This window comes from Rhododendron vialii, chromosome 9a (genome assembly GCF_030253575.1).
Source record: "Rhododendron vialii isolate Sample 1 chromosome 9a, ASM3025357v1".
In the NCBI taxonomy this organism is placed as follows: domain Eukaryota; kingdom Viridiplantae; phylum Streptophyta; class Magnoliopsida; order Ericales; family Ericaceae; genus Rhododendron; species Rhododendron vialii.
Genome location: NC_080565.1, coordinates 31507243 through 31532060, shown reverse-complemented (window position 1 = coordinate 31532060; position 24818 = coordinate 31507243). Strand labels below are relative to the sequence as shown.

General features: G+C 36.0%; 1 protein-coding gene and 1 pseudogene across 1 annotated transcript; both read right to left on the bottom strand.

The window, feature by feature from the left end:
* Positions 1 to 385: 385 nt before the first annotated feature.
* LOC131301116 (accelerated cell death 11-like) lies at positions 386 to 9648 on the bottom strand. The gene is made up of 4 exons (XM_058327270.1): positions 9384 to 9648; positions 2933 to 3105; positions 1052 to 1197; positions 386 to 643 (listed from the first exon to the last, which is right to left on the bottom strand). Exons 1-4 carry the CDS (start codon positions 9576 to 9578, stop codon positions 525 to 527), a joined length of 633 nt encoding a protein of 210 aa, XP_058183253.1. The 5' UTR covers positions 9579 to 9648; the 3' UTR covers positions 386 to 524.
* Positions 9649 to 18536: 8888 nt separating this feature from the next.
* LOC131299796 (probable disease resistance protein At4g27220) lies at positions 18537 to 24012 on the bottom strand (annotated as a pseudogene).
* Positions 24013 to 24818: the final 806 nt, after the last annotated feature.

The following is a 24818-nucleotide window of genomic DNA, read 5'->3' as shown; positions in this document are numbered from 1 at the left end:
AGTTTTTTAATGGTAGAGTAAGCGAAGGGGGAATCTCAATAATATTTTTAAAAGTAAGGGAGGTCAGTAATATTTCAAAAACCTCGGGGGAGGTCCCTACATTTGTCAGAAAACCTCAAGAGAGGTCAATGAAATTTACCCAATAAAAATTGGTAAACTAAAACTTTTTTGCGCTGAAAAGGAAATAGCTTAATAGGTACGCACATAAACTTAACATGGCATAACCATTATTAAAAACTGCTAGAAAACAAAAACAAATCAAGTTTTTTTGGCACAGGCAACTCAACCAATAGTACATTTTTCACCACCCTGCAGATTGATACTATGTTTGTTCCACCAACTAAACCAATTTTACATATTAGTAGTAAAAGTGACAAGTATATATCATAGATCCACTAAGCTTTATTCTTTATAACCTTATTTCCAGATTCTGGAAGGTGAATACAAGATAGTTTCGAAGTACACGTACACACAAACGCGTGCGCGAGCCCATTGACAAGATCGATCTTGATGAAGCCATGTTATTATATCATTCCGAGCAACTCATCACCATACTCCGTCGAGTGAAACAGGTTGTTAATGTATTGTATGACAGCGGAGGATGCAATAACAAACTTCTGCATCGAAACCCTTGCAGAGGCCTCTGAAAATCGCACAAGCAAATGAATTGAAAGTTTGTGCGATAATCAAACATGAACATATCCACAAACATGCATAGTTATAACTCTCAAAAGATTAATAGAATGAGAGGGGCCAACTTTAGAATCTCGATCACTGATGAATTAATGGATGAGCTATTACATATCAAACATGCATAAAGTATTCTAAATTTGGGACTATGTTATATGGGACTCTTCTAAATTTGTGGAGTATTTAATTGGGTCAAAAATAATATAGTGCTCAGGCCCTACGTACGTACATTCACACCTAAGTTATAAGGAACCATAAGATATCTGTCTGAGATGCGCGCTTAGTTAGACACGCTCCCATAAGCATGCCAAGTAGTAGTTACTTAATTAGCATGTTGTTTAAAGGAGTAGTATGCAATTACCATTTTCCTTTAGCTTTCTCAACAACCGTGCCTTTGTGGGAAGGGTCAATACCGCAGCACGGACGGCTGTCTTTATAGCCAAACTATGGTATGGACCAAACACCTGCCCGTATGCTGTTAAAATCGGACCGGTTATGGAGTTTCCCCTGTCAATGAAATTGTAATATTGGTTTACATAATTCTGAAATTATAGATACGTCAAGATGGGGAAAAAAAAATGCCTTGCTAATCATACCCCGGCCAACCATCACTTTTTCTTTTTCTTGTTTATTATAATTAGAAATTGATAAATGGAGCTTTAAATGATATAATATTATCAAGACAATATATTGTGTAAACAGCAAACTTTAATTTATATGGGATGATCCAATGTCGTCCCATGTGAGTTCTTAATCCAATGTAATTTTCATAGCATTTAAGGTGGCTCTATCCAATCTTGCTTGCTAGTATCATGAAAGATGAATTCGTGATTTATTCAAAATTCAGTAGATACGTACTAAGACATTGAGTCTGCTAAAACTTCCACAAAGTTAATTTAAACTCTGCCCTAACCTTCACATGCGATGGAATTAGTTTATACCATTGAGAAATCAAAAACCTCGCTAGCTAGCTACCACATTATTTTTACTAGCGGTTGGGGCCCCACCTGGCCTCCATGTGTGCATTGGCAAGTAAAGTGAAATATTTGAGAGTGGGAGTGGGGGTGGGTGGTTAACATGGTTTAAGAGAGAGAGCAGGAGTGGTTACCAAATATGCAAAGTCGTTACCAAAAACATTTAAGGGGTAAAATGCTTAATTTTAGAGGGTGTTTTTGGTAGTTAAAAAAGTTTACACAGCTTAAAAAAAGAAAAGAAAGGGCAAAGCCCATTTTCACTCCCTGTAGTTATCGCCATGTGCGGATACCCCCCACATAACCTACCTGTGGTTTTGAAAATGTGCAGATAGACCCATGCCGTCATGTTTTTCATCCATATTAACGGATATGTATCTCACACGCCTCTAGAATGTGATCTGAGTTCGTTCATAATGTATTAAACAAAGAATATAGTATCTATATAAAAAATCATTTCGATCAGGAATCAATAACCCAGTGATCTAATTTTTAGTAAATTCAAATTTGAAATTTTAATTTCATAACAAAATCGATTCGACCATGAGCTTTTCATTTTTTGATTGACTTGAATTTTGGCATAGATGTAGTACTCGTTAAAATTTACAATATCAATGGTTTGGATTCAATTTTTGGTATAGGGGATGGTATGGTTATATTTAAAAAAGAAGAAGAATTAAGAGACATGACGAGGATATATCAGTCTTTTAATGTTGTGTCCGTTAATATAGATGGAAAACATGACTGCAGGGGGTCTATCCGCACTTTTTCAAAACCACACGTAGGTTATGTGGTCAATTTTTAACCATGAGGAGGGTATTCGCACATGGCTATATAACCACAGAGGGTGAACGTGAACTTTGCCAAAAAATAAATAAATAAAAGGGTGACACCAAAGGGTGCTCTCTCTTTATATATTTATTAGAATAGATAAGGCTGTTGATTTTGCCACTCTCTTTTTTGTTAACGTCATTCTCCTGCAAGTATATTTTGCACCAAAAATACACTTGCAGGAGAGTGACGTTAACAATAAAAGGAGTAGAAAAATCATTTCCCATAGATAATTGATAGATATTGTAAATTTCAACCGGGTCCGAGTGACTCATTGCACAAGGAGTAAATATATATTCCCCGGTGTAAGTTTTTGAATGTTGCATCCTTCTAAATTAACAGAAACAGAAGTAGGATCCATAAAATCATGAAAAACATACCAATAGCTCTTGAAAATGAGCCGAAGAAGAACATGGAATTGGAGTTTTCTATTTAGTTACCTCTGAGCCAAAATCTGCTCGCACATTATTCTAACCAAGTCGACCGAGCGGTTCGCCCTGATAAGGTTTCGCGAATTGCTGCCCGAACTTTTTCCAGCGTTACGTGCAATGTCTAGATCAATTAAAGCTTCTATTGTATCGATGGACTCCGATGCCTTTGTAAGCCTATCAACCTTTCATCCACACACAACGTTCCAGTGATGTTTGATAAAGAAAAAAAGGCTTGATGTATATACTCCTATATCAACACTTTGCATTGTTTGAATAAACACACATGCTACATCGCTCTATATCAGCTTAAGCTTTCAAATTTGTTTTTAGCACAAATCATACATACCCATACATATGAAAACACATAGAGGACCATATAAATCAACAATACTGTTAGAATAGTCTTAGTCCCACATCACTAAGTCAAGTATTGTAACAGTCTATCTCATATTATAAATAATAATTATTTGTGTTAGGGTTAATTAAACACTCTAAACACTTTCTCTTCTCTCTCACAACATGGTATCGAACAGTGCTCGAAAACCCTAGCCCACCCCTCCCGTAACCCTAGATCATTGTGAACAGTGCTCGAACTCCAAGCCCACCACTCGAAAATCTCCGCCAACCATTTTCCGGGACACGTCAACCCTCGAAAACCCTGGCCCAGTCAATTTCGACCCTCAACACTCTTCGAAGTCTAGGTTCGAAGTCTAAAACTCTTCACCCAGTACTTGCATGTATCAAACTCGACAACCATTACAGCCCTTGTCGGCGCTTGAAACCATTCGACAACCACCAGAACCCTTCCCCGACCTCATTCGACCCCTACCCACTCTAAATCGACCTTTACCGACATGAAAAACATCTGAATCGAGTTTGAAATCATGCATTTTTTCCACGAAACTGCCTGAATAGGACTTGACCTCTACTACCCAGTGCTCGAAACCTACTAAATATGCTCAAAATCTGCTGAATCTGCTGATTTGTTAGTCATCCACCTCTGAAAATTGCAAAATGATCTGCTCTTGGTACTTTGATCTGTTGGGTTTTGCCCATGTGGTAATGGGTTTTGATAAAGAAGAAATAAAAATGGATGGTTGGTTGGCTGGTTATGCTTTTATTGGCTTAAGTCATTCTGCTCATTGGAATCGGGTATTGCCGGCTGTGCATGCTTCGGATCTCAAATGTGATTTGTGATGCTTGGAATTTCAAGAGTCAAGTGTGTAGATCCTTCTCTTGTTTTCTATTTAAATGAGGCAGTGCTTGTATGCCGTGTGTGTGTGAGACTAAAGAAAATAGACAAGAGTGAAAAAACGGTAGAGAGTATAGTATGTGAGAAAGAGCAAAATTGTGTAGGAATATTGGTGAGTGTGAAAGAGATAAAAATACCAAGAGCTTGAGAGTTAGAGTAGGGTATTTTGTATCTCATTGTACTCATTCAATATTAGTGGAAGTTGTTCTCTCTCTCGTGGATGTACCCAAGTTTAGGGAACCACGTACTCTTGTGTCTATTTTACATGTGATTATTTTTCGTTACGCTTCCGTCGTGCGGGTGATCGAGTATTTTACCCAACATGATCTCCTGTGGTAATGCCTACTCTCGATTATTCGCTCTCTATATTGTGTCGATGCTCTACTTGCTGGTTTTGTTTCTAATTGGTGGTTGCTGATATGCTACTAGTTGTTTTCGTGATTTGTTAGTTGTTGATTTTGTGGTTGATTCTTAGTTCATGGTTGTTGTAGTTGAGGCCTGGTCGCAGTGCCGATTCATATATTTTAGAGGCCAAAAACGAATTTTCTATATTGAGCACCTTGCATATTCATGAATTTTCATAATATACAAAAATAACAAAAAGTAAAGCAATAAATGAAAGAGGAAGGGCCTGAGAATTGAAAAAATAAACACGGAGATGCATGAGAGTCGAACCCTACACTCCCAATAGCATGATACCAACATGTGACCACTAAATCAGTATCTAGTTTTTGTTTTTATTTGAAAATATTCTATTATTAATATGTAAGTTATAGTGGGGCCTGAATTTTTGATCAAAATTTGGGGGCTGGAAATGGTCGCTTCTCTTTCCTACACTATGAGCCGGCCTTGCCTGGTAGTTGTTTTGTATGTTCGGGTTTGTTGATTCATTAGTAGACAGGGTTTGGTGGTTGGTAGGTTGTACGGTAGATTATTGTGTCATGACCCAACTCCAGTGGTTGAGGTTATCGTGACCGATATGTGGATCTTACTTCCACCCGAGGCCTCCTTTATGATCAGTCCAAAAGATGCATGTACTATGGAAATCATAAAACTGCAAAAGTATTATTGACATTAGAAAACACCGTCAGAGCCTTAATGGGTTAAAAACTTTACAACTTAAAGTAACCTTAAACGAAACAGGGAATAGCCAATTTCCAACTTGAAGGTTTCAAAACGTTGCCTAAATACTTTTCTTATATGTCTCCCAGGCAGCAACGTTTCTCATTCCTACTTGGTAATAGCTGTAGAAAAATAATTAATTTTCATAAACTGATAGGTCATGTGAGATACTATACCAGAGTTGTACGTTTTACCATAGAAATAACATTCATAAACTTCTTTGACATAGCGTTTCATAACTTTATCATAAAGCTCATAAGAAGAGTTTGAATCATATCAATCTTGCATAATCTTGTGATGAACATCCAACAGCTTAAAATAATTAGGGGAGCGACCCCATATGGTGTGAAATGATCAAGTCACTAGTAGCTGCTGCTACATAACATTCCTCCCTTATAGCCCCTTCATTGGTCATGATATCTTTAAAATTCGTCCCCCGATCCTGGACATTGTCTGGATGCATCAATACTTAATAGAGTTTAACTTCTACACAGCCCCTCCATGTACTTGGATTACACGTCCAGCCATTCAAAAATTTACACGTTGCTATTGCAACAAATAAATGCTAACAAGGCATCGACCCAGCCAAATCTAAGCCGTGTTTTGAGGCCAACACATGGGGGGAAAATGATTTTTTTTTCTTAGTAACCAAATATCCGGGCTAGCTTGAGCACATCTCGACTAATTTCGTAGCCCAAAAGTTAACAATCGGCCGAATCTCTAATGGCCCCAAAGTTTAAAATGTTTTGCTTTTTAAAAATGGAACATGTGACCACACAAGTCACAAGGTTTTGTGATTAAATACCCCAATACCAATACTCCTGGGGAAGTCAAAACAATTGCGATAGTACTTGGGGCTGTAAACAAGCCGAATCGAGCCGAGCTTAAAAATGCTCGAGTTCATTACATTTGACAAGTACTTTAATGAACTCGAGCTCAAAAAAAAATTGACGAGCTAAGCTTCCCTATGTTTCACTCAAACTTGAACTTGTTTACGAGTCTTAACAAATCAAAATATTAGATATTTACACTCTCATATAGGTTTAAAATTGCAAATAAATTTTATTTTCTACATAATAGTTTATATAAATTATAAAACATGCAAAAAATTAAAGTTTATAGTATTTTTGAAAGTTTACACATGTACAAGATATAAAAATTTCATTATGTACATTTAAAATTGTTGCTCAGATTTGGTTCATTTAGTACCTAAATCGAACTCAAACAAATATTTATCGAGTTAAGCTTTAAACAATTTACAAACAACTCGGTCCACTTGTAGCCCAAAATTAGTTACTCGTGAAAAGAATGCTTTAAGGTTTTTTCAATTTCCAAGGGATTTATCCAAGTGGATATGAAAAAACAATAAGTTCTCTCTACAGATGCCAAATCTTTCAAATCTTGGGGCTACTTGAGATTTGTCTGGTCTTTAATTTTAAGGTTTCAAAATTAGTCAAGATGCACTCAAGCTAGTTGACGTCCAGTTATAAAACATTCCTCGCGTGCTGGCTTCAAACCACGGTTTAGATTTAGCTGCATCACTTCTTTGATGCAATATACATTACATATTAGCTGATGTGTAAGATTTTGAATGGCTGGCCGTGTAATTCAAGTACACGGAGGGACCGTGTAGAAGTTAAACTCGATATATCTTATGAGATCATAGAATAATTTGATGACGTGAGTTTAATCATGGCTCCGGCAGTGTAATCCTCCATCGTTTCAGGAAAAAAAAACTTCTTTAACTCCAGGGACCTTCAGTGGAATTGCTACTGAAAAGTACTATTCACACGTAGAGGTTTTTTTTTTTCCTTATAATCCCCTAAACTATGAACGTTTTCTTCTGCTAAGTTCCTAAATTATCAATTTGACGATTTCATTCCCCCAACTATCATACCATTACCTACTTAGTTTAATAGATAACGGAAATTAAGAATTTAGATGAAAATGCCATGTAAGAACATGTACTTGATTATAAGAGTCCTTCAGATAAAACTTGATTATGATCCTTTACGATAAAATGATAAGAAAAATAAGATCTTTGCATCGGGTCAAACGGATTAAAAATTGGAGCACTTAATTTTTTAACTATATTTTTTAATATATAAACCTTCTAAAAAAAATTAAGTACCCCAATTTTCTTGTGCAAATTTTTTTTTCTGATCATATAATTCTAAAGGGTTATAATTAATTTTTATCATTAGGATTCTTATAATTAAGTATTTGCTTTTTATTTTATACTCTTTAGAGCAGATATTTGATTATGAGAGTTCTACAGACAAAAATTAATTATGACAGTTAGAATAAAATGATAAAAAAATGATCTCTGCACCGGTTCATACGGATTGAAAATTAGAGCACTTAATTTTTAATCATATTTTTAATATATAAACAATCTAAATTCCATAAAAGGCGCTCAGTCTTTAAAAAAAATGTTATGTTTCAGTCTCTATAAAATACCATGTAAGATCCTGATATATGAACCTTGTAAAACAAATTGAAGTGCTCTAATTTTTAATCTGTATGAACCGGTGCGAAAATCTTATTTTTTTATCATTTTATTTCAAATCGTCAAAATTAGTTTTTATCTCTAGGGCTCTCATAATCAAGTATCTGCTCTATAAGGTCCCAAATAGAGCCTTACGTGACATTTTTCATCAAAAATTTCTAATTTTTGTTATTTATTAGACTAAGTATGTAACGGCATTAAGGGTGTACACAGTCTATATTGGTCCGGTTCTTTAGAAATCAGTAACTAGATCATTTCAAACGGTTCTAGAAAATTGAGAATCAGAACCTAACCAGAACCAACCGCAAGACCGGTTCAGTTCCGGTTCTATCCAATAAATATCTAAACACTTATTCACAAAATATGAACGCATAGAATTAAAGAAATAGGAAGATAATCTACTGGAATAGGAAAGGAATGAAGAAAATAAAAACTTTCCTAATAAATGAAATTTCATCTCTAAATAAATTAAGTTTAGCAAGGAAAAGATTAACCTACCAAATTCAAATACATATTTAATTACACACTTATGTATATCTATATTTATCTTAGTTTTAAACGGTCCGGTTCGATTCTAATCACGGTTCATTAATTGAGAATCAGTAACTGAACCAAAATTAACGGTACTTATTTTTTTGGAACCATAACCTGATCGTAGAACCGAACCAAATAAGACGGTTCGATTCGGATTGGATCGGTTTTACGGTTCAGACAGTTTACTTGAACACCCCTAAACGGTATGATAGTTAAGAGTATGAAATCGTCAAATTAATAGTTTAGGGATTAAGTAGAGAAAAGTTGCATAATTTAGGAGATAAAAAGGGAAATTTCCTTTTTTTTTTGATCCGCGAAAAAACTCTTCACTCATATAGCACTATTCATACGTACGGTACTGTTCACACGAAGGTATGGATGTACTGTATACTCCTGAGGCGTCAACCACACTGGATAACTTCTTTGAGTGGAAGTAATAATGCAGGATTCCTCTTAGAAACAATCATTTTACTGCCACACCCAATTACACATCCACACTCACAACGAGGGTGGAGCCCGCACACACTACATATCCAGTGTGTGTGAGCCACAACCTTGCTATGAGTGTGGGTGTGTGATTGGGTGTGTAAATAGGTGTGGTACCGCTGAAAGTGAACTTCTTGGGTGGAAGTAATAAATATGAGAAAAAAACCGAAATGGTCTATGTAGTTTAGTGTTTGTGTTTAACTTGGTTCTTGCAATTTGAATCGACTCGATTTACATTTTGTAGTTTTCATTTTGTTCCAACTTGATCTAATTACTAACTGCTGTTAACCCTAGACACAAATGAGTCCATTTCCTAGTGAATTATCGAACTCTTTCTTCTATAATCTCACAAACGTAAAGCTTTTTCTTAAAAAGTAAAACGGAGTCACTTTTTTCTAAAAATCAGGTTTTCTGCCCCGTGTTCTTTTTTGTAAAATACTTAAATTATTTTTCCGATATTTAAGAAGTGACCAAACACGCCTAAACTCTATGCTCGGTGGAGACTCTACTTAAAATCCAAGAGAAATTAAGAATAATGAATATGATCATGTACCTACCTTGGCAGAGAATTCCATATCGGCGAACCTAAAAGCGATTCCCATGCAACCGATAAGTGGGGAAAGTAGTCGGCAAGCACGACAGAACTTGCTCAGAGAAAGTCGGGGCGGAGCGCTACGAGAATTCACATCGTTGGCGAGTTCATTAAAAGCCTCAGCCATCTTTGTCAGTACTCTCTCATTCGTTGCTGCCATTTTTTTTATCAGAAAAGAAATTCAAGAGCACCTCGTGACGAGGGTATATATATACACGACGAGGACGAGAGTGCCCGTCAGCTTTTTTTTTACGCTCCTTCTAGGAGAAATTTTTTAGTACCTGATACCACATGATGTCCGTTCGGCGCATCCAAACAGTTCAAAAGTATTTTTGGCGGTTCGAATTTTAAAAAAACTTTTTTCCGAAAAAGTTAAACTATTTCCTACAATTTTGTTTTAAAATTCAGACCGTCCAAAATATTTTTGGACGACTTGAATACATGATCGGGCACCAGATGAAATATACCCATCCCGACATTAAAAATTTTCTCTCCTTCTGGAGTCAGCCCCGTGGCCGACGTCTGATTGTTGCCAACGAGGTTTTCAATAAATGCAAGGATTCTTTTGCATAGGCGGTAAAAGGCTAGTCTAACCTTATCTTTTCCGAACTCTGTACACTTCTCACTTTTTCTTTTTTCTTTTTGAAAGAAAGATATAGCATTAATTAAAATAGAGTTATTGGGTATTGAGACCCCAACGACTAGTCATTCTGAAACTGAAATACAATAACAATAGGAATAGAATTATAGCTAATAAAGCCGACACCATTGCTGAAAGCATCTTTTGCCAAACCGTCCGCGTAACCTTTTGCCTCGCGAAAAACATGCTCGATGTACGCTGAGGCGAACTTCTGAAGAAGGAACCTTAACGCATGTCTTCACTTTTTCTCTCTTTAACTTTATGTCTTCACTCTCTTATTCTCTTTCTTCCTTTAACTTTATTATTTTATTTTTCTTTATTAATGTGAAAATAGAGCAATGTGAGGAAATGTCTTCCCTCATGACTTATTCTCTCCCCTTCTGGCTTAATTTAACTTCCTTTATTTTTTCTTACTAGTGTGAAAACTTTATCAAAAGTGCTACAACAATTGTGTAAAACATAAAACACAATCAATCTCTAGCCGTCCATTGCTGTAATAAATAGTCAAGATTCACTTAAACTCTTCATCGGAAAAGTTAAGTTAAACTTTTCCCTTGGGAGAGTGTTTTTTTTTTTAAATTTAGATCGCCAAATACATCTGAACGGTCAGAATTACGCACACAACCAATACAACGGTTGTGCGCGTAGCATTTTTGAAATTTTGTATCTAATTCAAAATCAATTGCCAACTTGTGGAGAGGTCTCAAATATTATTGAGTGACTACTCAACTCCCAAGCAATGTGAAACTCTATTTTCTTAGCATCCCTTATGTATAGCCGCGTTTGAGGTTTGTCATGTGTGGCTACATTTTAGATCCTATCATCGTGCAGGTTTTTTACTGGTTTGTCTTCGTGGAGAGCAGATTATGAAATTTTTAAATGTGATGAGGAATGGACTCCTCTTTGATACCGTGTGAAAACTGTATATTTATCTCAAAACCAATGTGTAGAGAGATTTCAAATGTTATTAAGTAATATCACATTTCATCTCAAGCAATGCGAAATTCTATTTCCTTAACAACTAGAATAAGAGGGTTTTTCATTAACTCAAACAAATACTTATTTTTAAAAAGTGTTTATTTTAACATTCAATAAGAGGGTGTTCCACTAACTCAAATAAGTCCCAAATGTTAGTCAACGTTTTTCACAAAATTCAAGAGTGTTTACTCACCAATAGATATCCACAATTATGTGTCATAAAGGAACAAACTAGTTAGGTTTCAAATCTGTAAATGATTCAAAGTGAAGATTAGACCCCGTTCGTTTAAGGGTTTTGGATTTTGAATTCTAATCATTATACTATTTTTCTCAAATTATTACTTTCATTTTTACTCTCTATCTTCCCCCAATTATTATCTCTATTTTCAATTATTACTCTATTTCTCTTAACATTTATTACCTGTAAATCCAAAATCCATGAATAGAGTGAAACATACCTTATTTTTTTATGACTTCCAAAATAGAGGTCGATCCCCTAGATAACAACTATTGCGTTTAAGGGCGACAAAAAAAAATTCCAGAAATAAAGAGGAAAAGTTACGTGGAAAAAGTCCCCAACATGCTAGTTTTGTTAATTAAAGGGAGAGAACTGGTTATTTCTGTCATTTTCGTTGAAACAATCTACACGCTTCTTACCTGCTACATCGTCCAGGGATACGTATAGAATTTTCAAGCTATAGGGCCCACTAATAATCAGGGCGGACAGTAGATTTAGGCCATATTCCAGAAACCTTCTTAAAAATAAGTAGCTTATTTCATATTTTTAAACTCAAAAATAATATAAAATAAAAATTATTTGCACCGTATAAAAGATTTTGATGGGATCTATCAAACAAGATCCATATTGGTAGAAAAATTATTTACGTAAACATATTATTTTTAAACTTAAAATTACTTTTTTTTAAAATAAATATTTATTTTAAATTGCGAAACGGAACCTTAGCCTTTTTTTAGTGACAGCTGATTTTTCCATTTAAGTTTCTGAGATGCATTCAGAGATTTGCAGCAAATAAGCTACTGTAGATTGCAATCCAAAAGAACATAAGCCTCTTAGCTAAAGCTAGACCGCGAGACCTTTTCATGAATTCTCCATTTCGATGTAGATGATGGGATGTCTTGTGTCCTTCACTAGACCAAGAAAGGAATTCCGTTTCACTTTCTTAAATAAGTACATAAAAATTAATGATTTATTTTCAAGCTTCAAAATAATGGGTTTAAAAAAATAACTTTTTAAATTCTTTTTGCAGGGTTTGATAGATCTCGATGAAATTTTTTAAACAACAACTATATTGCATATTTTTTTTATTTCAATAAACTTATTATTTTTAAGCTTGAAATTTGCAAATAAAGAGTATTTTTTAAGGTGAGGTGCCTGAAATCAGCGAAAATGAATTGACATACAGTTATTCCTATAATTAATTAAAAAACATGTTTTTTTTTAAGTGTAATAAAGAGTAAGAAAAGTAAATTTTTTTTATTACAGTGAACTATAGTTCTGAATACCGTTTCGGACAGAGTACCGGTTTTTCTACTGGTACGGTACGTACCGGTACCGGTCAGGTACCGGGTACCGTTTCGGATTTACCGCAACTACAATATATATAATAATTATATATAATTATAATTCAAAAAAATTTCCCATATCATACAATTTATCATAAAATATCTCTACTAGAAATTCTCTAGTCCCACATTGCTTAGTTACAAAACTCTTATCCACTTTAAATGACTTTGCACACTAGTGAACTTGTGAATGATAACCCAATAAGAGGTCTCGCGCGCTCAGGAAAATGTGTCGTGGCCGAAGGCAATTTGGAAAAACTGATTCGGAAACCAATTAACCGGGTGCGCGTCACGGGTTATTCGTGCGCAGGGGGGGTGCAAATCCGGGATCTAAGCCTCGCGCACGTACTAAGGTTAAGCCTATGTTTTGCTAAAAAATTTTTTAGTTTTTTTGGGCCTGAAATGTTTTTTTTTTTTTGGGACAAGAAAAAGTAAAAAAAAAAAAGGGAAAAAAACTCTAATAGTCCTTGTAGTTAAGTGTTCGTGTCAATTTGGTCCCTGTAGTTTTAATTAGCTCGATTTACACTCTGTACTTTCTATTTTGTTTCAATTTGGTCCAATTACTAACTTCCGTTAGTCCGCCATTAGTCCTTTAAATACTAAAATCATATGGCCCCCTTTTTTGTGGTTAAAACAGACCCGTTCGACTAAATAAGCTAACTTCTTTATTTATTTCGTATTTGTTAGTTTTTCGTCAATTTTTTTTTTTTTTTTGGTGGGGGGGGGGGGGGGGGGGATTATTGCATCGTCATGACGAGAAAAATCTAAAAAGTAAAAAATTATTATCGAAATTCAATTTTTTTAAAATAAAGACGAAAAAATTGACTTAGGTTTATTTTTCAACATTCCTAGTCAAGAATCAGTGCATGGGCCAAGTGTAAGAAAATGAATGGAATGACAGGGCACTATTTTTTGTATAACCACTTGGGCTGTTAAGTTAGGTTTATTGTAACTTAGTTGAGTGGTTTGTTATGTCTATATATTAGATTATGACATGGTAAATTTGGAATTGAGTTTATATAATATTCTGACTTTTCGACATGGCTATTTATCATGTTGACTTTTGGATCTATATCATGTTGTGACTTTTGGACATGGTTCTATATGCATTTTTAGTACTATGCAGAAAAATATGGCATCTCAGTATTTGTCCACAAGTTGAACATGTAGACAATATCAGCAGTTATGATGCCTCATGGCTGATCATGAAAATGCTGAATTCGACGGTAACTTTTTGTAGAAAATTATAACCAAAATTTTTCCCAAGTGCCTCCTTATCAATGGAGAATGGAAGAATGAGTTGTGTTTTGGTTCAGAGGTATATTAGGGCAAGAGGGAAATGAGTAACGCTATTCAGCTAAATAAGTCAACAGACTTAATTTTTTGTCTTTATTCAAATTTTTTTCGTATTTGTTAGTTTTTTATCATTTTTTTGAGAATTATTGCATCGTCATAACAAGAGGAATCTAAAAGGTAAAAAATTACGATCAAAACCTAATTTTTTTTGAATAAAGACAAAAATAAGCCAATAAGCCAATTTTTTCGTCTTTATTCAAAAAAGTTGGATCTCGATCATAATTTTTTACTTTTAAGATTCTTCTCGTCATAACGATACAATAACCCCAAAAAAATTGACGAAAAACTAACAAATACGAAAAAAATTTGAATAAGGATAAAAAAATAAGCCAGTTGGCTTATTTAGCCAAACGAGTCTATTTTAATCCCAAAAAAGTGGGCCATATGATTTTGTTGTTTAAAGGACTAACGGCAGACTAACGGAAGTTAGTAATTGGACCAAATTGGAACAAAATGAAAAGTACAGAGTGTAAATCGAGCCAATTATAACTACAGGGACCAAATTGACACAAATACTTAACTACAGGGACTATTTCAGTCTTTTTCCCAAAAAAAAAGGCCTGAAACGTTTTTTTTTTTTTTTTGGTACCAGAAAAAGTAAAAAAAAAAAAAAAAAAACCCTGCAAAATCTCGGACGGAATTTCCGGTATCCCTATACCGGCCGGTATTTTCCGAAAAGTCCGGTACCGACCGGTATTGGGACCGGAACGAAATTGGGGGGTTAGGGTACTGGTTTTCCGTCAAAACGGTACATACCGGCCGGTACGGAACGGTATCGATAACTATGCAGTGAACTATATTTTTATTTTTTTTAAAATTTCAATTATTTAATTTTTTTAGTAAAATAACTTATTATAGTGTAAATGTCAAAAAGTAATTAAATATATTTCGTTTTGTAATTATTCAATTAATGTAATAAATAATCTAATTTCATATGCACAAGCGCAAATGAGTTATTTGACAGTTTTTCACACCATACACATTTTCTTATACCTCCAATTTATCCTCCATCCAAACCAAATATTATTTTAGAGATGTGTTAATCACCCAACACCCCCACCCGGTCAGACCCCCCGACACGGGTCCCTCCCTTCCCCCTTTTACCCCTATCTCTCTCTTTCTCTTACTCTCACTGCACTCTCTCTCTCTCTCTCTCTCTCTCTCTTTCTCTCTTGTTTTCTTTTTCTATAAAATTTTAAATGCTAATAACTTTTTGTTCAAGTATTTATTTTTCATAAATTTTATATTTTTGAAATCTACTCAACGAAACCTATCAAACAAGTCTAATATTGAATATGAAATAATATGTTTAAATTAAATTATTTTTTTGGGCCCAATATATTATCTCTTTGTTTTTATTTTTTTGTCCTTAATTTTTTTTAAACTTCTATATTTGAGTTTTCAAGTAAATTATATATGTTGAATCCACTTAAATTTACTTTATATTTCTTTGAACAGTCAATAATGCAAACTGAAATCAAACTTCATTTAATTATAATTGAGTATATAGAAACAATACATGAACATAAATAAATACACAAATTTAGTCAATATTTCCGACAAATTGTAGTCATGGTCCCGACGGATCTATCTCCATTACTTCGTACCACAATTGGAGACGTGTTTCATAAGGATGAGCTCATCTGCGTGCTTTGACTGATGCATTTAGTGTTTCGATTTTCAATTCGGTTGAATCGGTAGAAAGATCTTGTTTTTTTTTTTTATCATTTTATCTTTAATGGTCATAATGAATTTTTGGCCTCATAGAATCAAATATCTCTTCGGGTTAATCAACGAAAACTCTAGAGTCAAAATTTAATTATGACTATGTAGGATAAAATAATCAGAAAACTAAAATATTTCCACCGGTTCAAATGAATTGAAATTTGAAACATTTAATTTTTTTTACCTTTTTAGACGGTTTATGTATTAAAAAATATAGTTAAAAATTAAGTGTTCCAAAATGATAAAAAAAAAAAAAAAAACAAGATCTTTCTACCGATTCAACCGGATTGAAAATTGGAACACTAAAATAATTTTAAATAAATAAAAAAGAAAAAAAATATAGAGTATAAACATTATTAATTAAATAAAGAAAAAATAACAAAAAATGAGTTCAGATATTTTTGGGCTCAAGCGGCGGTATTTTCGGTTTAAGGGGAGGTGGGGTTGGGGGTAAAAGGGGGAAGAAGTGTACCCCGTGTTCCGGGGTTTGACGGGGGCGATTAGTAATATGCTTACTTTATCCCATTTTCTAACCATCTACTTTTTAATTTCCCTCCATAAGTGTCATATCAACATGGGCCCTTCATTCTTTATTAATTTTTCTACTATCTTATCTCTTCTTCATGAGAAATTATTCGTTGCCCCAACGTTTACTTTGCCAGGTGGTGCCTCCTACCAATAAAAATTTGCCTTGTGGGTAAAATTGTCAGTTAGAAAATCTAGCCCCATTTGAGGCATTAAATCCACTGACACACGTTCTTCTCTCTCCACTAGACACAGCATTCTCTCTAAAATTAAGTGTTCTAAATTTCAATCCATTTGAATGGGAGAGAATATATTTTTTTTTTATCATTTAATTCTAAAGGGCCATAATTAAATTTTGACTATATTGCTCTCATTAATTAGCCCCAAGAAAGTCGTAAACTCAAATATCTCTTAAGACTAACCAACGAGAGCCTTATAGTCAAAATTTAATTATGACCCTTCAGAATTAAATGATCAGAAAAATAAAATGGTCATATTTGAGTTTACTATAGTGCTCCCGTTAAATGATCAAAATTTAGTTAAGTGTTCCAAATTTCAATCCGTTTGAATGGGTGAGAAGATTTTATTTTTCAGATCATTTAATTTTAAAGGGTCATAATTAAATTTTGACTCTAAGGCTCTCGTTAGTTAGTCCTAAGAGATATTTGATTCAACGACTTTTTTAGGATTAATTAACGAGAGCCCTATAGTCAAAATTTAATTGAACCTTTAGAATTAAATGATAAAAAAAATAAAATCTTCTCACCCATTCAAACGGATTAAAATTTGGAACACTTAATTTAAAGAGAAGGTTGTGTCTAGTGGAGAGAGAAAAGAACGTGTGTCAATGGATTTAATGCCTCAAACGGAGCTAGACTTTCGGATTGACAATTTTACCCACAAGGCAAATTTTTATTTGTGGGAGGCACCACCTGGCAAAGTAAACGTGTTGCCCTTGGGGCAACGAATAATTTCTCCTTCTTCATAAATAATAGATCCAAAACTCATACAGCATCCAATCGAACCCTCAATGCAGTAAAGTTGCAAACATACATTCCTTTTGTTTGTGGTAGTATCATTTTTTTTTAAGAGGTGATGACAACTGTAAACTAGATTAATTTACCCGCTCATATCCATGCACTAAAAATCCGCCCAAATTCACCATATTGTAATATGGGCTTTAATGGGTGCACTTAAGGATTTTAATGGGTTAAAAGTGGCTTGAATATGGGTTTGGTTACATTTTATTGAAGACCTGAATAAAACAGGTTACAATCTAGGAATCACGAACATAAACATCGACATCTCTTTTCATTTTCTTTGTCCTTTTCAAGAATCGGATTGGGCCGGAGTTATATATGAGAGGCCCTACCCTCTTTTTTTCGTTTTCTTTTGTTGTTGTACTCGGTTATGCTCTGAACTCTTTTATCTTACAAAATGCACGAAAAAAAGAGATAAAAATATAGGAACATAGGGGTAGGTATGAAATTAAGCCGCTAAAAAATAGGAATAAGAACTACTCACAACCCTGAAGATAGACCAAAACACAATGCAATTAGACGGAGCATGCTCCCAATGTTTCCAACATCATTTGCAATTTTCCAACACAATGCCTCCTCTCTTCCAATGCTCTATTGGAAGTTTTTTTTTATCCTTTTCCATATATCAATATCATGGTTTAGGTTTCCTTTTCCTTGATGTACCCATATGAAGTTTTATTAATAAAATCTTTTTGCGGATAATTTTTTTTTTGTGTGCATATATAAAGAGGGTAAATAAAGCATGTAAAAAATACTCCCTCCGACCTTATTTTTTAGTCCTTCGTTATATCCTAACCAGATAATAAATTGGTTATATTTCTCAATTGGTAACAAATTTTAAGTGCAATATGGATCTTGTTTGATAGCTTTCGATTAGTATTATAAGTCAAAGTTTTCAAAATTACCTAAAGCCTTAGATTACGAGATATAATCAATTAAAAAATAGCACAAACTCTCAAAATGAACAAAAGAATTAGAACATAGGGAGTAACAAGCTCAAGTAATGATGCTTCGAAAGTGGTGGCCATCCCAGTAGGTAAGGGACTTGCACGCCCCACGTTTCACCCGGGATCGAGTCCCGCCGGTGTAGTGTAGGGTTGCCGAGAGGAAAAAAAGAAGAAGTCATGATGCTTCCTTGGTCTCAAGCAAACTCCAACCTTAAGCTGTGGGAAAATGATTCTTGAGTTGTGGGAAAATGATTCTTGAGTTGTGGGAAGATTTTGCAGCAATAGATTCTTCAGTTGTGGGAAAATGATCTTGTCCATCACTTCTTCCTCGTGCTTTTCACCATTCTCCTTCATCTCGAACTGAGAGACGAGCTTTGAATGGACGTTGCTTCATCCTGGTCATCTTTACCAATGATCCCTTCCAATGCAACACAATCTGCTATCCAGAGGTCTTCTAGGTGCAAGAGGCATCGGGACACAGACTGCGTGAATAGGCTTCCAATTTCTTGCATTTGATCAGGGTTAAAACTTTGAGGTTGTGAAAGATAGCTAGTCGAGAAGGGCCGTTCCACATCCTTGCCAGTTTCGGTAGATTGTCCAGCTTCATTTCTATCAGTTTTGGGAGAACAATTTGTCCTTCCTCCAGCCGTTCAGTTCTGAAAATCTCTTTGAAAGAATTTGCACTTACATTAAGTACTTCCAAATTCTGTAGCCTTTGCAACAAATTAGATTGCAGCAGTACATCCGCCAACTCATTACACTGTTGCACATCCAAAAATTTCAGCTTAGCCAATGACCCATGTGGTAGTTGGCCAACACATCTGTTTCAAGAAATCCATATTGTTGATGCACAACTCCACCAGGTTCTCGAACACGGGCATGCTTGGAACCCAATTCACTGAATCCATGAGATGGACTATTCCATAGTATTGCTGGATCAAGATAGACTTTAGGCCACTTAACCTTGTTCGATTCTATGCTGTAAGGATGTTATCCAAACCTCCGCACTCCATGTAGAGTATTTTCTCTGCTTTCTCTGTCACCACTTTGTTAAACCAATAAGGCAAGGTGTTGATGGTTGTGTCAAGGACCAATGATGCCATTGGGTGCACTGTTGTTGGTTTCGACAGATGAACTTGTTCCGGTGGATGCATATATTTCCTCCAAATTTGACAATCTTAACATTGGGTGGAATTTGTTTGATATCGTTGCTCAAAGTGAGATCCAACATTCTTAGATTGACCAATTCTCCTACTTCTTGTGGCAACTCCTCAATACAAGATTCTCTCAGACTAAGAATCTCGAGCTTCTTTAGTTTGCCAAGAATGGATATGTCTGTTATTGACTGGCAACAATTCAGACAAAGTGTCCCAAGGTTGGTTAGGAGTCCAAGCGACGAGGGTAGAAGTTGAATGTCAGCACTGCTCAAATCCAACACTCTCAATGATTTGGCCTCCTCAAAAAAGGCATCTGGGATCTTTTGTACATCACTGTTATTTTGCAACAACAGCGTTTGGAGTCTAGAGCATACGAATCGATCAGGGAGCTTTGTAATTTCATTGGACATTAGTGAGATTGCAGTGCATCCTCTGTAATTTTCTTCCCTTGGCCACTCCTTCAATCCAATACCAGCTTTTACCATAACAGCATGCTCTCCATCAGATGATGCAATTAATATGCCCATATCGCGCACAACATCATGCATTTTCACACATCCTTCCAGTTCACTTTCCAACAACAAACAGGAAGCTTGGAGGTGCCTGGTCACTGATAGTGCTCACGCTCTTGCTACATTCATTGTGTTGGCATCTTGAAACAATCCATGCCCAATCCCATACTTCACCAAGTCCTCAAATATTCTAATATCACAAAACATCATCGCCTTTTAGATAGTCATGGCTCAACTTTATACATTTAAATACCTCTTCATCCTCATCAAGGCTTCTAAATGTAGACATTTCAAGTTGTCGTGCAGCTTCTTCCCATTCAAAAAGTTCTTTGTCCCCTAGAGCCCTTGCCGCCACAACAAGTGCATTTGGGAGACCGCCACATTGTTTAGCAACCTTCCTTGCGACATCACTGAAATCGTGGGACTCAACCACCTCCCCGGCTTTACTCCTAAACAAGGTCCAAGAATCATCCTCAGAGGCAACATCGAGATGGATTTTGGCTTGACTTCCCATTGTGAAGCAGGCATGGTCCGTCCTTGTAGTGAGTATGATTTTCGTTTTGCAAGTCTCAAGGTCACTGCCGCTAGGAATTCCTATTTCAGACAGTTCTACCCTCGTCCAAATGTCATCCAAGACTATGAGGATCTTCTTTGTTCTCATTATCTTCTCTTTCAATCTCCCTGCCCTTCCAAATTCACTCTCTTCATGCAATTCCAAGGCCAACATATCGGCGAGTTGGCCTTGGATTCTTCTCAAGTCTACGTTTTGGGAAACCACTGCCATTATCACATAATCAAATAGCCCCTCCTTCTGGGCTTTAACACCCACTTGTTTCACCATGGTGGTTTTGCCTACGCCTCCCATGCCATAGACCCCAACAATCTTGACCCTGTCATCCTTTAGTGCTTCCATGGCCTCATCCATAGCCTTTCTCATCGATTTGAAGGCCACAAACCCTTCGGTAGACATTGTTGATTCGATGTCCATGGGCCGTCTCATTGGGATTGCGACATTATCAAATCTCCCCCCTACTTTTTTTTTCTTTTTTTTTTTTGATCTGCATAATCTCCCCTCTACTTGGAGCTCATCAATTATAAGCGACAACAAATCAGGACGCGTCAACAAATCAGGACACCACCCGCCACACCATTTCTTGTTCAAACCATTAAAATCTCTTCCCTTTTCCTGGAGTTCTGACGCCTCTAGAATCTTCTTGCCAATATCGCTTCCCAACAGCTTACGCGAGAAGACATTTGTTTCTCCGACTACTTCTTGCTCAAGTCTTTGCACATCGTCTTTAAACCGTTGCACATCTGTGAGCCAAACTTCAACTTCTTTCTTTGGCCTTTTCCATGGCCGGAGCTCGCTAATTTCTGAATTTATGTCATCCTCTTGACCGCTCAAGTACTCTACCTTTCTCTTGAGATTTTGCATGTTTTCGTCAAGTTCCTGCAAACAAAGAAATAGCAACGGATTGTGGTCACGAGAAAATCATGAAGAGTACTTCACCATTGTTCTGATGGTTTAATTCTATTTCGCAAAAGACAACCAAGAGAAGGAAAACGTTACAAGGACCCTGCAGCAATTATGTTGCTCGAAAATTCATGTAGATTTGTTTTCCTTTCAATTGATTGCTTATATAAAAATAAAAAATAAAAGTTACTCCCAAAACATGATGCAACCATTTCGCGTAGAAAAAGAATTCAACATCTGACACCCCTATCTTTTAGCCACAAACAATTATCCTTGGTTTGATAATCCATACTCACTAGATAGTCTCCAACCCTTCGGTGCTTGCCAGCTTGCTTGCTTTTGAGTACACCAACAATTTCCTCAATGAACTTGGCTTCATACCTAAAATTTCAATTTAATATGCAAATGAAGCTTAGTATATCAAAAAAGATTTGCAAGGAAAAACCAAATTTCCATGAACATACCAAAACTAGAACACAAATAAAAAGTCCTCACAGACAACAACGCTTGTTAAGAAGATCTATGAACTCAAGGATTTGGTAAAGAGTAGCATTACTTTCCCTAAACTCCCCATCAAAGACAAATCCAAATGTGGACTATGGCCACCCCCAGATCTATGAACTCAAGGATTTGATCAAGAGTAGCGTTACTTTTCCTCAAATCCCCACTAGGGACGGATATCCAAAGGTGGGCTACGGCCGCCCCTAATTTAGGAAAACCTAAATTTCATACAACATTTAACATATTGGGCCTTGTAACTTGTCATATAGAAAAGCTGATAAAAAAAAAATTGTCATATAGAAAAGAAATTTAATAGGAATTACAGACTTGGACCACTTTCTCACAAATCATTAATTTAACATATAACTTTTTCTTTTTCCATACTCCTCAACCTTAAAGTTCAAAATTTTTGTTGGTGCGTTATGGCCCCTGCATGCGTATACGGAATCCTAATTCCGTCTCTCCTCCCAACTATACAATTTACGAGGACAGTCTTTTAAAGAACTACAGAGCTGTCCATACCATCAATGTGTTCTTAGCTCTCACGGGATATTGAGTGTGCTAGGATCAAATGCTTTTCCCTTTGGTATGTTGCTACTTTTACATGGATCAAAGATGGGTCTTGTCCAAAGGCACGCGACCTTTCCGCTATCCATGGTTCTAGATAGTCATCGCTCGATCATTGTTCTTTTAGGAAAATCGTATGTGAGTCATACTAGAGGGCCGGGCTTCTCTGCCATGAGCATCCCGTATGAACGTACGTACAGAACTCAAGTCATGATTCCATTGTGCACGCTTCACCCATTGGTGGTTGTCAGAGTATTGCTTGTGCTTCATTTACTTGCTTGACGAGGTAAACTCGATCTCGGCTGGCGGCTCCGTCATTCACCCCGATGGCCACGCACCCTTTTGTGTTGACCATGAGCCCACTCAGATACCCTTTGGTTCAAGCACGGTTTCTTGCAGTACCCTCCGTGTCCCAAGCCCAGTACCCGAACCCGAACCGGGTTCTAAGCTTGTTGTTGGTGAGCACACGGACAAGATCCTTTCTCGGCACATTCTTGCCAATGTGTTATTGCTGATCCCACGTGTTGTGTTGCTATTAGTTGTTTCATCATTTATTATCCTTGATTAATCATATCTCGGCAATTTGCTCATAATTAGTTGTTATAATTTCAGCTCCAACAGGAGATAATTTGGAAACGAAGAATGATTCAGTTAGTGATCACGTAAGAATTGAAGTGCACATGCGATTAGTTTGTGCCGTCCCTTGTAGCATATACAAGTACGGGTGTGTTATATCTAACTTTTATGGGGCAAACGATCGAAGTGTTATGAACCCCGCAAAATAAAAGAGATTTGCTTGCCTTGAACGAGCGTATCTCCTTATCCGGCCGGATGGGTGTATACAAATATGTGTACCTAAGATTGCTAATGGAGTAATAAAATGAGTTGAGTGTATAAATTACCCGTTACATTGATTTTGGGAAACCATCCCAGCCATACTCGCAACCTCTTTAAGAGCCGCACTCCATCCCTTCACTTGCTCAACCGTCACTTTCTCTTTCCTGAAATCGAGACTTTTGGCTTGCTCCTTGATTTCCCACGGATCCACCTCATAAAACACAGGCAAAATAAAATGATCTGACTTCTTCCTACGGTGTTCGATAATCGTGTGGATTTCAAACAGGCACGATGTTGAAGTGGCGTAGTTTTTCGATAACACGATCACCGACATTCTGGAGTTCCAAATTGCTTTCCGCAACTCGGATTTGATGTTCTCACCCCTCTCGATCTCGTCATCATCTCCGAATGTTTGAAACCCCTCGCGCTTCAAAGCCTTGTAGAGGTGATTGGTGAATTTTTTACCGGTGTCTAAGCCCCTAAAGCTCAAGAAAATGTCGTAACTACATTTGAATTCAGAATTCAAAGAGGAAGCCATCCAAAAATGCAGAGATTGAGCTATGACTTCTGATCAGGATGTTCCTCTTCTCTTCTTTTTTTTTAAATAGACATGTTCTTCCTGATCGACCTTGCGAAGTGAACGATTTTGTATCTTTCAGAATCACGTAAATTAAGCTCTCACAATTCTCTCATAAAAACTTCAGAGAGAGAGAGAGAGAGAGAGAGAGAGGGGAAGGGGGATAAAAAGCTGAACCCAAACGTGAAGAAGAAAGTGAGGAAAAAGAGAAATTGGGGTCCATGTTCCCACCTACTTCTGATGTGAAACTTTGAATTAACGATCCTTCTACGTACGTCCAATGGGCTGTTTGATGAAATGATGTATTTATCTATTATAATACATAAAGGGAGCAACTTCTGGTATGTTCACTTTTTTGAAGTTTGTTACTAAAGTATTTTTCACTTTTGCCCCTATTTTGCACTTTTTCCGGTTAGTTTCAATCCATAATTTTTAACCTATTCAAATCCGTTCACTTATAACCCAATTCAACCCATATTAGTAGGGGTGGCAAACGGACGGGTTTGGATCAAATTGGGTAAGTTGTTAGTGGGTTGGGTCTTTAATGGGTCATTGACCCATTTAGACCCATTAACTATGAGTCTAATTACCCATACCCAACCCGACCCATTTATTTTAAAGCAAACCCGACCCGCACATTAACCCAATTACATATAAACTAAAAATTACGATCGAAAAATTAGAAAAGTAAAAAAAAATTATGATCAAAACTCATAAATTTTTTCAAAAAGACGAGAATAAGTAATTTTTTTTGTCTTATTGATTTTTTTTTGTTTTTATTTAAAAAATTATAAGTTTCGATCAAATTTTTTTACTTTTCCGATTCCTCTCATCAAAACAAATTAATAAGTCACAAAAGTTTGACACAAAACAAAAAAAATGCAAAAAAAATTTGAATAAAGACAAAAAAATAAGTCAATTTTTTAATCCAAACCCTTTGCGGGACTATCATGAGAGAAATTTATTCACGGCGGAGCACA